The 11,816-nt window shown below is 47.0% G+C and overlaps 1 protein-coding gene across 2 annotated transcripts; it reads left to right on the top strand.

The window, feature by feature from the left end:
* The first annotated feature begins 826 nt into the window (after window positions 1–826).
* Window positions 827–7,919, top strand: LOC129685628 (Golgi-specific brefeldin A-resistance guanine nucleotide exchange factor 1-like). 2 transcript variants are annotated; one of them, XM_055619138.1, is made up of 11 exons: window positions 827–1,301; window positions 1,727–1,887; window positions 1,978–2,224; window positions 2,333–2,538; window positions 4,691–4,841; window positions 4,945–5,075; window positions 5,269–5,370; window positions 5,648–5,761; window positions 5,890–6,070; window positions 6,375–6,503; window positions 7,061–7,919. In XM_055619138.1, exons 1-11 carry the CDS (start codon window positions 1,004–1,006, stop codon window positions 7,339–7,341), a joined length of 2,001 nt encoding a protein of 666 aa, XP_055475113.1. In that variant the 5' UTR covers window positions 827–1,003; the 3' UTR covers window positions 7,342–7,919. The 2 variants fall into 2 exon arrangements, with proteins under 2 accessions (XP_055475113.1, XP_055475114.1); XM_055619139.1 differs by having other exon boundaries at window positions 828–1,301; window positions 2,333–2,526.
* Window positions 7,920–11,816: the final 3,897 nt, after the last annotated feature.

The raw sequence follows: 11,816 nt of genomic DNA, 5'->3' as shown, positions 1-11,816 counted from the left end.
AACATAGGTAAAAGATAGAAACAGATATTTCACAGATAATATTCAAATAGCCAATAAGTACATGAAATAGCGTTAGCCCTTAGGAAAATGCAAAAATTACACAAATAACTATGTACTTACCAGAATAGCTAAAATTAAAAGTGATAATACAAAATGCTGGCAAGAATACAGAGAAAGTAAATTATTCATATATTTCTGGTGGGAATAAATATAGCTACTCTATTGGCAGTTTATTATAAAACCTAATATTCATACCATACAACTCAGAAAATACACTTTTGGGCATTTATCCCAGAAAAAAATAAAGGCATATTTTAGCCTTAAAATTGAAGCTGTATTCATCTAAGCCAAAATCTAAAGTCAGCCTTAATGACTTGCAGTAGGAGAATAAATTATGGTACACACATACCATGGAATACTATTCAGCAACTTAAAGCAACAGACCAGATGTATAATAACGTGCCTAGATCTCCGGGTAGGGAATCCATTCTCAAACGATAATTCCATTCAGATAACATTTTGGAATTTGCAGAACTTCAAAAGCTGAGGACAGATTGCTAAGGGTTAGGAATGAGACAGGAGAAAAGGATTGGAAAATGGCTATCAAGTGGCAGCATGGATCCCATGTTGTGGGACAGACAAGCATACACAGGTGATAAAATTATGTAGAAATCAATGTACACATAGTACACATATGAATTCAAGTAAAATTAGGGAAAGCCTATGAAAACCAGTGGATTATAGTGAATTCTGTCTTTGTTGCCATGTTAGTTATGTATCATATTGCCTTTTGGATAAACTGGGAAAAACATATAAGGAACCGTTTTATGTGTTGTTATAATTATACCAATAAAAAATGAAGCATGGCCAAAGGTGTAACATAGCTGTACAGTCCTTACCTAACACATCAAGGCCCCAGATTCAATTTCCAGTACACCAAAAGAGAAAAAGACAAGACCTGACAAGCTACAGTTGATCTGAGCCAAACTCTCCTAATTGGCTAATGGAGATGATTAGTCAAGAAACTGTATCTAAGTCCATCCCACTTCCTACGCCCTACCCCACCCCACCCCAGGTCCTGCTTTCCCTGCGCATCTTGTTACTGATGAAGCCCAGCGTGCTGTCCAGAGTCAGCCACCAGGTGGCATATGGGCTGCATGAGCTCCTCAAGACGAACGCCGCCAACATCCACTCCGGTGATGACTGGGCCACCCTCTTCACGTTGCTGGAGTGCATCGGCTCAGGCGTGAAGCCTCCAGATACTCTACAGGCCACGGCCAGGGCTGATGCTCCTGATGCTGGTATGCCCTTTCCCAGGAAGGTAATCAGTTAGGACCCAGGAGCTGCTATGGGAAAACAAAACGGAGGTTTTTATGTTCAGCAGATTAAACACGCCTGGTTTCTGCCATTTGCTTCCAGATCTTCCCATGCCGATTGGCCACCCCACAGGCTAGATAGCATTAAGGCAACTAGGTAGTGCTTGAAGGCTGCCAAGCCAAATGTTACTGTCGTGAAGACCATCTCACAGAAACATACATCCTTATGCTGCCACCTTTCCCTAACAGCTGGCACTAGTTGCTATCAGAAGCCCAGATTAGCTTCCTGCTTCTTTGGTCAAGACAGAAGTTGTCCAGGCCTCAGCACCTTTCTTCCAAGTCTGTTACCCTGTTCCATGTTATCATGTCCCATCTCTGCTCTTACTCTGCCTTTTCCCTGCCTGGCTTAGGAGCACAGTCAGACAGTGAGCTCCCATTCTACCATCAAAATGATGTCAGCCTGGACCGGGGGTACACTTCCGACTCAGAAGTCTACACTGACCACGGCAGGCCTAGCAAGATACACCGATCAGCCACAGATGCCGACATGGTCAACAGTGGTTGGTTAGTGGTGAGTCTACTACCATCCTGGGCCGATAAGAAAGGTTCTGAGAGGACATCTGGCTTAGAACAGGGCCCCAGCTTGTATTGTATTTTACAGGTTGGGAAGGATGACATTGATAACTCCAAACCAGGAGCGGGGCTCAGCAGGCCAGGCCCTTCACCCCTGGTCAATCAGTACAGCCTCACAGTGGGCCTGGACCTGGGACCACATGACACTAAGTCCCTGCTTAAGTGTGTGGAGTCACTGTCCTTCATTGTTCGTGATGCTGCTCACATCACCCCAGACAACTTTGAACTCTGTGTCAAGACTCTCCGCATCTTTGTAGAAGCCAGCCTGAATGGTGGTAAGTCAGCTATTGAAGGGACAGTTGGAAGTGGGTCAGGTGGTGAGGGGAGAAAGGCATCTGTGCCCTAAGATTGTGGAAATGTGACATAAGTCTGGCTCTGCTCAGGGTGCAAGTCCCAGGATAAACGTGGCAAGAATCACAAATATGACAGCAAAGGTAACCGCTTCAAGAAAAAAACCAAGGAAGGCTCAATGCTTCGGCGGCCCCGAGCCTCCAATCAACATGCCACTCGGGGTGGACACAGTGATGAAGAGGAGGATGAAGGTGTGCCTGCCAGCTACCACACGGTGTCTTTACAGGTCAGTCAGGACGTAAGTATGGCACCCTTTATTTCTTCTCCTGTACCTGAAACTCGGAACTTGGGCGGGACCAGGGAAAGTCAGAACTCAGAAGAAATAACTGCCCATCCCCTCAGCCATCACCCCCACAATGTTCCCCTTATCTGAAACTACCCATAAGTCTTTGCTTATGGTGCACTTGTTTGTTTAGAGACAGGGTCTCACTATGTGGCTCTTGCTCACCTGGAACTCTGTGTAGACCAGGCTGGCCTCAGACTCACAGAGAGCTACCTGCTTGTGCCTCCCGAGGGTTGGGATTAAGGGCATGTACCATCACACCTGGCACTAACTTAAATTAATATTTATTGAGCTCAGGATTTTCTCAGTGGTAGAATGGTAGCATGTGCAAGACCCTGAGTTCAACTCCTAGTACACACACACGCACACATATATGGTATGTATTTAAAGACTTCACTTATTTAATATATAATATATGCTCATGACACAAAATTCGGAAGATACAAAAGGATAGACTGATAGAATTGAGTTTTTATTCATTCCTATATTTAGCCCCTGAGTTCCCTTTCTAGAGACAACTACATCTCTAACATAATAACTGTCCCTCCATAGTTATGAAGTGTCTGTCCAGGCTGACTTAATCTGACTAGAAAGATGAAAGCGGGCAGGAGGGCTAGTTAGCAGTTACAAGTGCTTACTGCTCTTGCAGAGGACGGTGGCCCAGCTTCAGTTCCTAGCAACCGTTTCTCACGGCTGTAATTGCTTCTAACTCTAGTTCCAGGGATTGTAGTGCCCACTAGCCCCTCAGGCACCTGTGCACACATGGTCTACCTGAAGTCACATGGGCACACCCACACATACACACAAATTTCTAAGGATAAGCTAAACTCGGGCTGTAGAGATGGCTCAGAAGTTAAGAGCACTGTGCTTTTCCAGAGCACCCAAATTCAATTCCCAGTACTCCCATGGCAGCCGACAGCCACCTGTAACTCCAGGTTCAGGGGCTGTGATGCTCTCTGGCCTCTGTAGACAGACATGGTCTGTCTACAGATGCACAGACATACATACAAGCAAAATACCCGCACAGTATAAAATAAAAATAATGAAATCTTTTTTAAAAACAGGATAAATACACTCAGGAGGCAGAGGCAGGCAGATCTCTGAGTTCAAGGCCAACCTAGTGTACAAAACCAGTTCCAGAAAGCCAGGGCTCTGAAGAAAAACCCTGTCTTAAGAAATTTATGTGTCAAATCTGGCTCAACACAATTGCCCATGAAAGCCTTTGAGCCTAAGGTTTGCTTTGCCTTTAATTTTGTTTATGATTGTATGTGGGCACATACACCATGGCATGAGTGTGAAGGGCAGAGGGCAGCCTTGCTAGTCAGTTCTCTCCTTCTGTGTGTATACAGGTTCCAGGATTAAATTCAGGTTGCCAGGGTGCATGGCAAGCATTCTACCTGCTAAGCCATCTCACTAGCCCTGTTTGTTTTGCCTTTAAAATGAGATCAACAAGGGCAGTTGACATGACTCAAGTGGATAATGACAAGAGAAATCCAATTCCTACAAATTGCCCCTCACACACATGTTGTGGTATACACACACACAAACAAAATAAGTATTTTTGTTTTAATTATATAATGAGATTAACAAAAATAACTATCAGCAGGTATGAAATAGGATTGAAAGTGCCTTTCTTGGAGCCAGACAGATGGCTCAGCAGTTAGCAGCACTGGCTGCTTTCCCGGAGGACCCGGGTTCTTTTCCCATCATCCAAGCAGCAGCGCACAGCAGTCTAGAACTCCAGTCCCAGGGTCTCCACAGGCACTGCACATGATGCACAGATAAAATGGGTGTGCAGGCAAAACACCCTGCACATAAAAATAAACCAAGAGCCTTTCTCAGCGTGATCCCATGGTGCTAGGTAGGTCAGTGCACATGTCGCTTGAAGTCTTCTCTGCTGTGACTGAGTCTTGCCGTCTTTACCCTGAGAGACTGCCAGTCTCTCAGCAATGAGCTCAAGTTGGCGCAAGAGGAGGTTGGGAGAGGGATGGAGTAACAGCAGAGCTTGTGCTGAGGATGCTTGAAGACTCAGTCAGGGAGAGTTGGGGGAGGGGGAAAGGACCCAACTGAACAACCTTAGTCACAACTTGCGCTCTTCTGATCCCAGTTGCTAGACCTGATGCACACCCTGCACACTCGGGCAGCCTCCATCTACAGTTCCTGGGCAGAGGAGCAGCGCCACCTGGAGACAGGCGGCCGGAAGATTGAAGCCGATTCACGCACCCTCTGGGCTCACTGCTGGTGCCCTTTATTACAAGGTAAATAGACCTGGAGAAGGATGCAAGGTAGGGTGGCGACATTAAAGCTCGAGGAGCACTAGACTAAATGCCTGGAAGATCCTGACCCTGCTCTCTCTGTCAGGTATCGCCTGCCTGTGCTGCGATGCCCGGCGCCAGGTGCGGATGCAGGCCCTGACATACCTGCAGCGTGCCCTTCTGGTACATGACCTTCAAAAGCTAGATGCCCTGGAGTGGGAATCCTGCTTTAACAAGGTAGGACTTCTTACTGGTCTTAAGACAAGGGTCAAGTCACAAGGCAGAAAGAGCTTGGCAACCTAAAGAGCTCCAGCTAGCCATCTGATCAGATCTTCTACGCTGTTCTATACCCATCGGCTCAGGCCCAGCTTCCTGGGGCAGGGTTGCCCAACCAACTGGGCTAATGTGACATTGGATTCTTACCTGCCAGGTGCTGTTTCCTCTACTGACCAAGCTTTTAGAGAATATCAGTCCTGCAGATGTGGGCGGGATGGAGGAGACCCGGATGAGGGCTTCCACACTGCTCTCAAAGGTATTGTTCACCACCCTGCTCCCACCTACTCTCCCTGTCCCTGCCTTTTCCCACAGAGAGAAGCCATGCCTTCTCACAGGGCCCAAAGATGAAATGTAAGTGCTCAGAACCCCCAGCTGTGGAGGCTGCCCAGGGATTCAGGGGGTTCTGGATTTCAGAGTAATCTCCAATTGAATACTTGCAAGTTGGGGCCAGCTTCCCTCAGCTTTGAAGAGAGCCATAGAAGGTTTGTCTGCTCCCTTCCCTTGGCTAAAAGGGGCTGACTGGTGGGCTCTAGGTCTTCCTGCAGCACCTGTCTCCACTGCTGTCGCTGTCCACCTTCGCCGCCCTGTGGCTCACCATTCTGGACTTCATGGACAAGTACATGCATGCAGGTTCCAGTGATTTGCTGGTATGTTCAGCCTTAACCCAGTTCCCACTGAGCACTTCCTCTTCCACACGCTGGGCAGACTTGTTTGTCCCAAGGTGGCTGCCTCCAACTTAGCTTTTTCGTGTTCTCTGTCCCATTGCTGCCTGCAGTCAGAAGCCATCCCTGAGTCTCTGAAGAACATGCTCCTGGTGATGGACACAGCAGAGATTTTCCACAGTGCAGATGCAAGAGGAGGTGGTCCCTCTGCTCTCTGGGAGATCACCTGGGAGCGCATTGATTGCTTTTTGCCACACTTACGGGATGAGCTCTTCAAGCAGACTGTCATCCAGGGTAGGGGGCCTAGTCTAATCTTACAAGGAATCCTCAGAGCTGAATTTTCTCTGTTCACTGGACAGTGGCCAGAGTAACAGGTTCCCATTGGTCTTGTGGTACATACCTGTAGTCCCCAGTACTTAGGAGGTGAAAGCAAGACAGCACAGAGTTAGGCCATCTTTGGGTACACAGTGAATGTGAGGCTAGCCTTGAATACCTGAGACTCTGTCTCAGAGAGGGGGAGAAATGAAGCCTGGTGAGTAGCCAGGATCCTGTAAGAAAGAAAGCACTGAAGAGTTGCCATCTGGATTCTCTGCCTTAGACCCCGTGCTCACAGAACCTCCCAGCCAAAAACCTCTGGCCTCTGCCCACCTGAGTCCTGCTGCTGGTGATCCCAGGATGCCCGGCAATCCACCTCCCCCAGAGATACCCTCAGAAGTGGGGGCTTGTGGTGAGTTCGTCAGGGCTGGTCATCTGGAGAGAGTGATGCTCAGGATAGCTTAGGATTACTGCTAAGATGGGGCTGGGAGACTGGGAAGGACTCACTGTGAGAATCCTATTTGCCTGCTCTTCCTATGGGAAGCACTAGGACCAAATACACTGTGATATGAGGTACTTGCTTAGGTTTTCAGGCTTGGAGGAGAGGGCCAAGTGAGGGACCTGTAATGAATATACAGAGGCTGCCTATCAAGGATGCAAGAAACATCCAGACCAAAATTAGCCTGACTGAGTTTAGTGAAGAAGATAAAGGTAGAGACAAGGTAGCTGAATGCTAAAATGAGTTATTTTTTTAATATTGAAGATGAATGAATGCCTTTTGTTATACCTTATATTGTTTGGCAACCAATTCTATAAATGGCTTGAGTTTTAAGAGGAGGCATCTAACGTTTTTAGTGTGGGAGACGAAGAGGGAGGAATATAGATTTGAGAAGTTCACTAAGAAGCTTGAGAGTTGTCTCATGCCAACCAGAAAGTCTGACTCTAACTGCCTTTGCTCTGCTTACACAGACTCGGAGAAGCCTGAGAGCAACCGAGCTGCCAGCAGCAGCTCCCCTGGCTCACCAGTGGCCTCTAGCCCCAGCAGACTGAGTCCTGTCCCAGAAGGACCTCCCCCATTAGCCCAGCCCCCACTAATCCTACAACCCTTGACCTCCCCACTGCAGGTGGGCGTGCCACCCATGACCCTGCCCATCATCCTGAACCCTGCACTTATTGAGGCCACCTCTCCGGTGCCTCTCTTAGCCACACCCCGCCCTACAGACCCCATTCCCACCTCTGAAGTCAACTAAGGCAGGTCCCTGAGAGATCAGGACCATTCCTTCCCACAAGGCATTCTAGGCCCTGCTTCCAGTCTCAGGGGCCACAGAAATCTACAGGCCCAAAGCAAGCTGATGTTGCTACTACTTGATGGGGGAAATGAGAACTTTTAGAGTCCCAGCTGGGATCCACTTCAGGCTGTGAGACTCTTCCTCTGCCAGTCATTCCTGAGCTTCCAAGCTGACAGTGGATGCAGGCATAACCTGTAGCCTCTGCCTCCAGCCTGGCAGCCCTGGGGAGGCATAGAGCCAACCCTGCAGTGCCAACCCTGCAGTGCCTGCCATGTGCCCCTCCTGCCAGGTTAAGCATTAAGAGCCAAGCCCAACCACTCTGCACTTTGTTCCTCTCTCCATCCAGTCCCATCAGCCCTGGGCCACCTCCTCCAATTCCTTTTCCTTCATTAAATAGTTGGTCAGTTTGGAGTTGCTTGGCACCATGGAGGTTGGACAGGTAGGACTCGATGAGGGGGTCTGCCCACAGGAGCATGTACATATGGGAAATGACAACAATGGACTTTTTATGATGTAATAAATGTCTTGGTACCAACACATTTCCTATCACTTTGGTTTCCTTTTGCATCTGTGTCAGGGCACTGTGTTACTGGGGTATCCTGCCCAAGGCTTACTTGGGCCTTGGAGAAACAGTGAAGCTGAACATACCGCCAATGAGATCTGACTCACCTGACCTCCAGCTACCAGTCAGAGCTCCCCCCTGCCATAAAGGATCCGTGTCAGGGGCTTAGGCAGTTTCATAACTGCACCAAGAGGCACAAGCCTGTAAGACCATAGGAAAGGAAAGTCAGTGCAGTTGTAGTTGCTCAGAAGTCTTCTTTCAGATGAGCCTCATGACCTTAGAATACTAGCTAGACGGGTCGGGAGTCATCTTACCCACAGTTGCAATTGTGTTTCTGGACACGAGCTATCAGTCTGACCCTAAACTGCAGTAGGACAAGTTGTTCTCTGCCCCACAGCCTCCATCCAGCATCTTCCCCGGTCACTGCAGTGTGACTGAAGGACCAAGGCACAGGGTTGGGAGTCTGGGGTGGCATTATGGCTCAGGCACAGCTTACCTAGTTGCCTGACTGCCTGGGCTCCATCTCCAGGCCCTCCTGGGGAACACTGTGAAGGCAGTAGGCTGAAGCAGGAAACATTGTCATGGACAGCTTCCATGGTGGGGGCAGTAGGCATTCTGAGGCAGGAAAGGTCAGTTCCCATAGCAGTAGGCTGAGGCAGGAACAGTCACCATGGACAGCTCCCGCTGAGGCGCTGACTGGAGCCTCCATGTCATCCCGAAAGCCCCAGGGCAGGAGGGCCTGACTACCTTGAGACAGGAAGGAGAGTGGCAGTGTGCCACTTTAAGCTTCAGTTGCCCACTGCTTAAGGGCTAGGCATAGCTCTTGGGGGTTTATGTGCACAGCTGTTGGGGGAGATAGTGGGCTGCAATGGGCTGCCTGGATTCACTGCTGCTGGGGGCACGGGGTCAGCAGCAGGTCACCACGGCTTGGTCATCTAGACTGCGTGGGTGGCCACTGCAGCTTGGGGCACAATCTCTGCCTCGGTGGTTGAGGGCTGCTGCTGAGGCAGCGTGCTGCTGTGACAGGCTCCACTGCAGCAGGCGACTCAGCTCCCTGCAGATGAAAGCCTCCAAGACAACATTTACATCACGTAACTAAAATTTACTTTAGCATCTGGTGTTCAATGTGGTTGGAAGAAAAAAAAAAAAAAAAAAAACAATGTTTTTGGAAGAAAAAATCCACCAACTTTGTAGAAAGCAGAAGACATCTGAGCTGCAGAGGAGAAATTCGCTTGAGATTGTTTCCAGAGGAAGCATCGGTTCTTTGAGTTCAGCTGAATGCCCAGAGAGGGTCTGGAGACCCCAGAGCAGCTGGAGCCTTAAAGCCCAAAGGAACAATGCAAGAGCCTCAGAGACAGTGAATCATCATTGAATTACAATAAGCCACCCCAAAAGAGAATCTTAATTATACAGACAGACTCTTCCTGTATTAAAAAATGGAAAACTCCATTTCAACTCCCTTGAGAGCAAGGCTAGGACATGAGAGGATAGAAATGTTACTGAAAAAGCCATAGCACTACTTATTGCAACTGTGACCACTGGAGCAAACTCTTCCCTACTTTCAATTGCAATCTTTATATATTTCCTTTTTTTTTTTTTAAGATTTATTTTGTTAATTACATATACACCAGAAGAGGGCACCAGATCTCATTATAGATGGTCATGAGCCACCCTGTGGTTGCTGGGAATTGAACTCAGGACCTCTGGAAGAGCAGCCAGTGCTCTTAACCTCTGAGCCATCTCTCCAGCCCATATATTTTCTTTTTTAAATTTTTAATATATTTTTTAATTTTTTTTATTTTATAGATGAGTGCTCTATCTGCATGTATACCTGTGTGCCAAAAGAGGGCACCAGATCCCATTATAGATGGTTGTGAGCCACCATGAAGTTGCTGGGAAATGAACTCAAGACCTCTGGAAGAGCAGCTAATGCTCTTAGCGACTGAGCCATCTCTTCTGCCCCATATTTCCTTTTTTAAAAGGTAGAAAAAATAGCTGTACAAGAAGGAAAATTAGCTATGATAGTACAAAGGCTTGAGAGACGAGATAGAGAAAGTAAGAAAACAAAAATGCTTAATTGTGAACCTAGGGTGCCTAATGAAATTGAGGATCAAGATAGGCAGACCTTTGACAATGGGTAAGAAGTCTGCCTTACTGGCATAGAGCCAGGCTCACTAGTGTGGACCTGGGTTGAAGCAACTGCTTAAATGTTGAAGCAGTTGAAAAGCAACTGCTTAAATGTCTAGTTCATGTGTGCATTCATGAAGATCTAGTTGTACCTTGTTAAAGGGAGAATAAGATTAGCTGAAAGATACTGGAGTGTAGGGGGAAACTACTGAATGAGATCAACCTGTATACTTTAAAAGATGTTTTAACATCAGAATGGAACTCAGTGAATGTGTTACGTTAGGGAAGAGGTTTTGCTTATATTTCCACAAGAAAGACTATGGGTTCCATTAAAATTGATAAAGATTTGATCTGAATAAGAGAAGCTTCCACATGAAAGGCATGACTCAAGGAGGGAAGGAACACAGAAGGACAGCAATGCAGATGATGCAGAAAGCAGACCTCCCTATCCCCATAGAGACAACAACAAAGCAGCTGAAGAAGGACAGATGATTCATCAGACTGGAAAACCTTGTTGCTGAAGACAGATGATCAGGACTTCAGTTATGAAGGACCAATACATCAGCAGAACTTCATAAGGACATTTGGGCTGTTAAATTTTGGGGATTGATAATTGTTTCTGATATATTAAATTGTGTACAATTTTTCGCTTAAATAGAAAGGGGGAAGATGTAGAGGGATTTTAATCCAGCAACACGGCTACTCTGGCTGGAATACAGGCACACTCTGAGCACACACCTTTAATCTCAAAACAGTGAAGGTAAAGTTTGTAGAAGGAAGCAGCCAAGTTAGTTCATTTGTTGAGTTCAGTGCAGGACTGCAGAGGCATTTGAAGCCAGAGAGTAGTGCAGAGACAGAGACAGAGGAGGTTTTTTTGAAAGAGTTTTACAGAGGCAGGTTGAAGAGAGAACAAGCTAGACACAGATGAAGACAGAATGAGCCAGAGAATAAGAAGGAACCAGAAGATTAGAATATATCGCCAAAGTTGGTATGAGACCAAGCCAGATTGAAGCAGTCAGCTAGGAGAGGACCCAGAAGAGTTGAACCAACTAGCAAAGAATAAGAAAGGGTGAGCTTATTCAGTAGCAAGTCTCTGAGGTTGAAAACACTATAGGTCTAGATAAGATTGTATGAGCCAGGCACAGTAGCTCACACCTGTAATCCCAGCACTTAAAGAGACAGAGGCAGGTGGATCTCTAAGAATTCAAGGCCAGCCTGGTCTACAAAGAGAGTCTAGAACAGCCAAGGCTACACAGAGAAAAACTTTCTCAAAATAAATAAGTAAATAAATAATAAAAAATTAAAATTTTTACAAGATTGTAAGGCGAGAAGCTTTCAGAACTAGCCCTAGGTTAGCAGATGGAGGCAATAAGCCTCCAAGACAGCAATTACTTTGGGTGAATAAAAGCTACTTTCACATGCTTGGGTATAGAAAAGAGCACCTGAGCAACAGGATCCTGTTGGCTACTCACAAAGACTCAAGGGACTCAAGAGGCAGAGAAAGCCTTCCCTTTGTATTCTTTGTACTCCTTTGTGTTCTTTGTAAATGTTGTAAACTTTGTATACTTGTAAACCCTCAGGGCAGGAAAGTGGCCAGATCCCTTCCTGTGGAGCTCCAAAAGCCAGATCCCTCCCCCCAGACCTCCCCAAATGGTCATCTCCAGCCCCTCAACAGGACCCCGCCCAGATTACTCTAATTTTAGGTGAAAAGTCCGAACAAAAAATCCACCAATTCCTGAGCTTCCCA

The sequence above is a fragment of the Psammomys obesus genome, unplaced genomic scaffold (genome assembly GCF_907164565.1).
Source record: "Psammomys obesus unplaced genomic scaffold, mPsaObe1.curated_primary_1811, whole genome shotgun sequence".
In the NCBI taxonomy this organism is placed as follows: Eukaryota; Metazoa; Chordata; class Mammalia; order Rodentia; family Muridae; genus Psammomys; species Psammomys obesus.
This window is presented reverse-complemented; position numbering and strand designations above follow the sequence as displayed.

Coding starts and splice junctions, on each gene's coding strand:
- LOC129685628 (XM_055619138.1), top strand. CDS start 1,004: ATGGAGATGATTAGTCAAGAAACTGTATCTAAGTCCATCCCACTTCCT. Junction 6,071..6,374: donor CAAGCAGACTGTCATCCAGG/GTAGGGGGCCTA, acceptor TCTCTGCCTTAG/ACCCCGTGCTCACAGAACCT. Junction 6,504..7,060: donor CTCAGAAGTGGGGGCTTGTG/GTGAGTTCGTCA, acceptor CTGCTTACACAG/ACTCGGAGAAGCCTGAGAGC.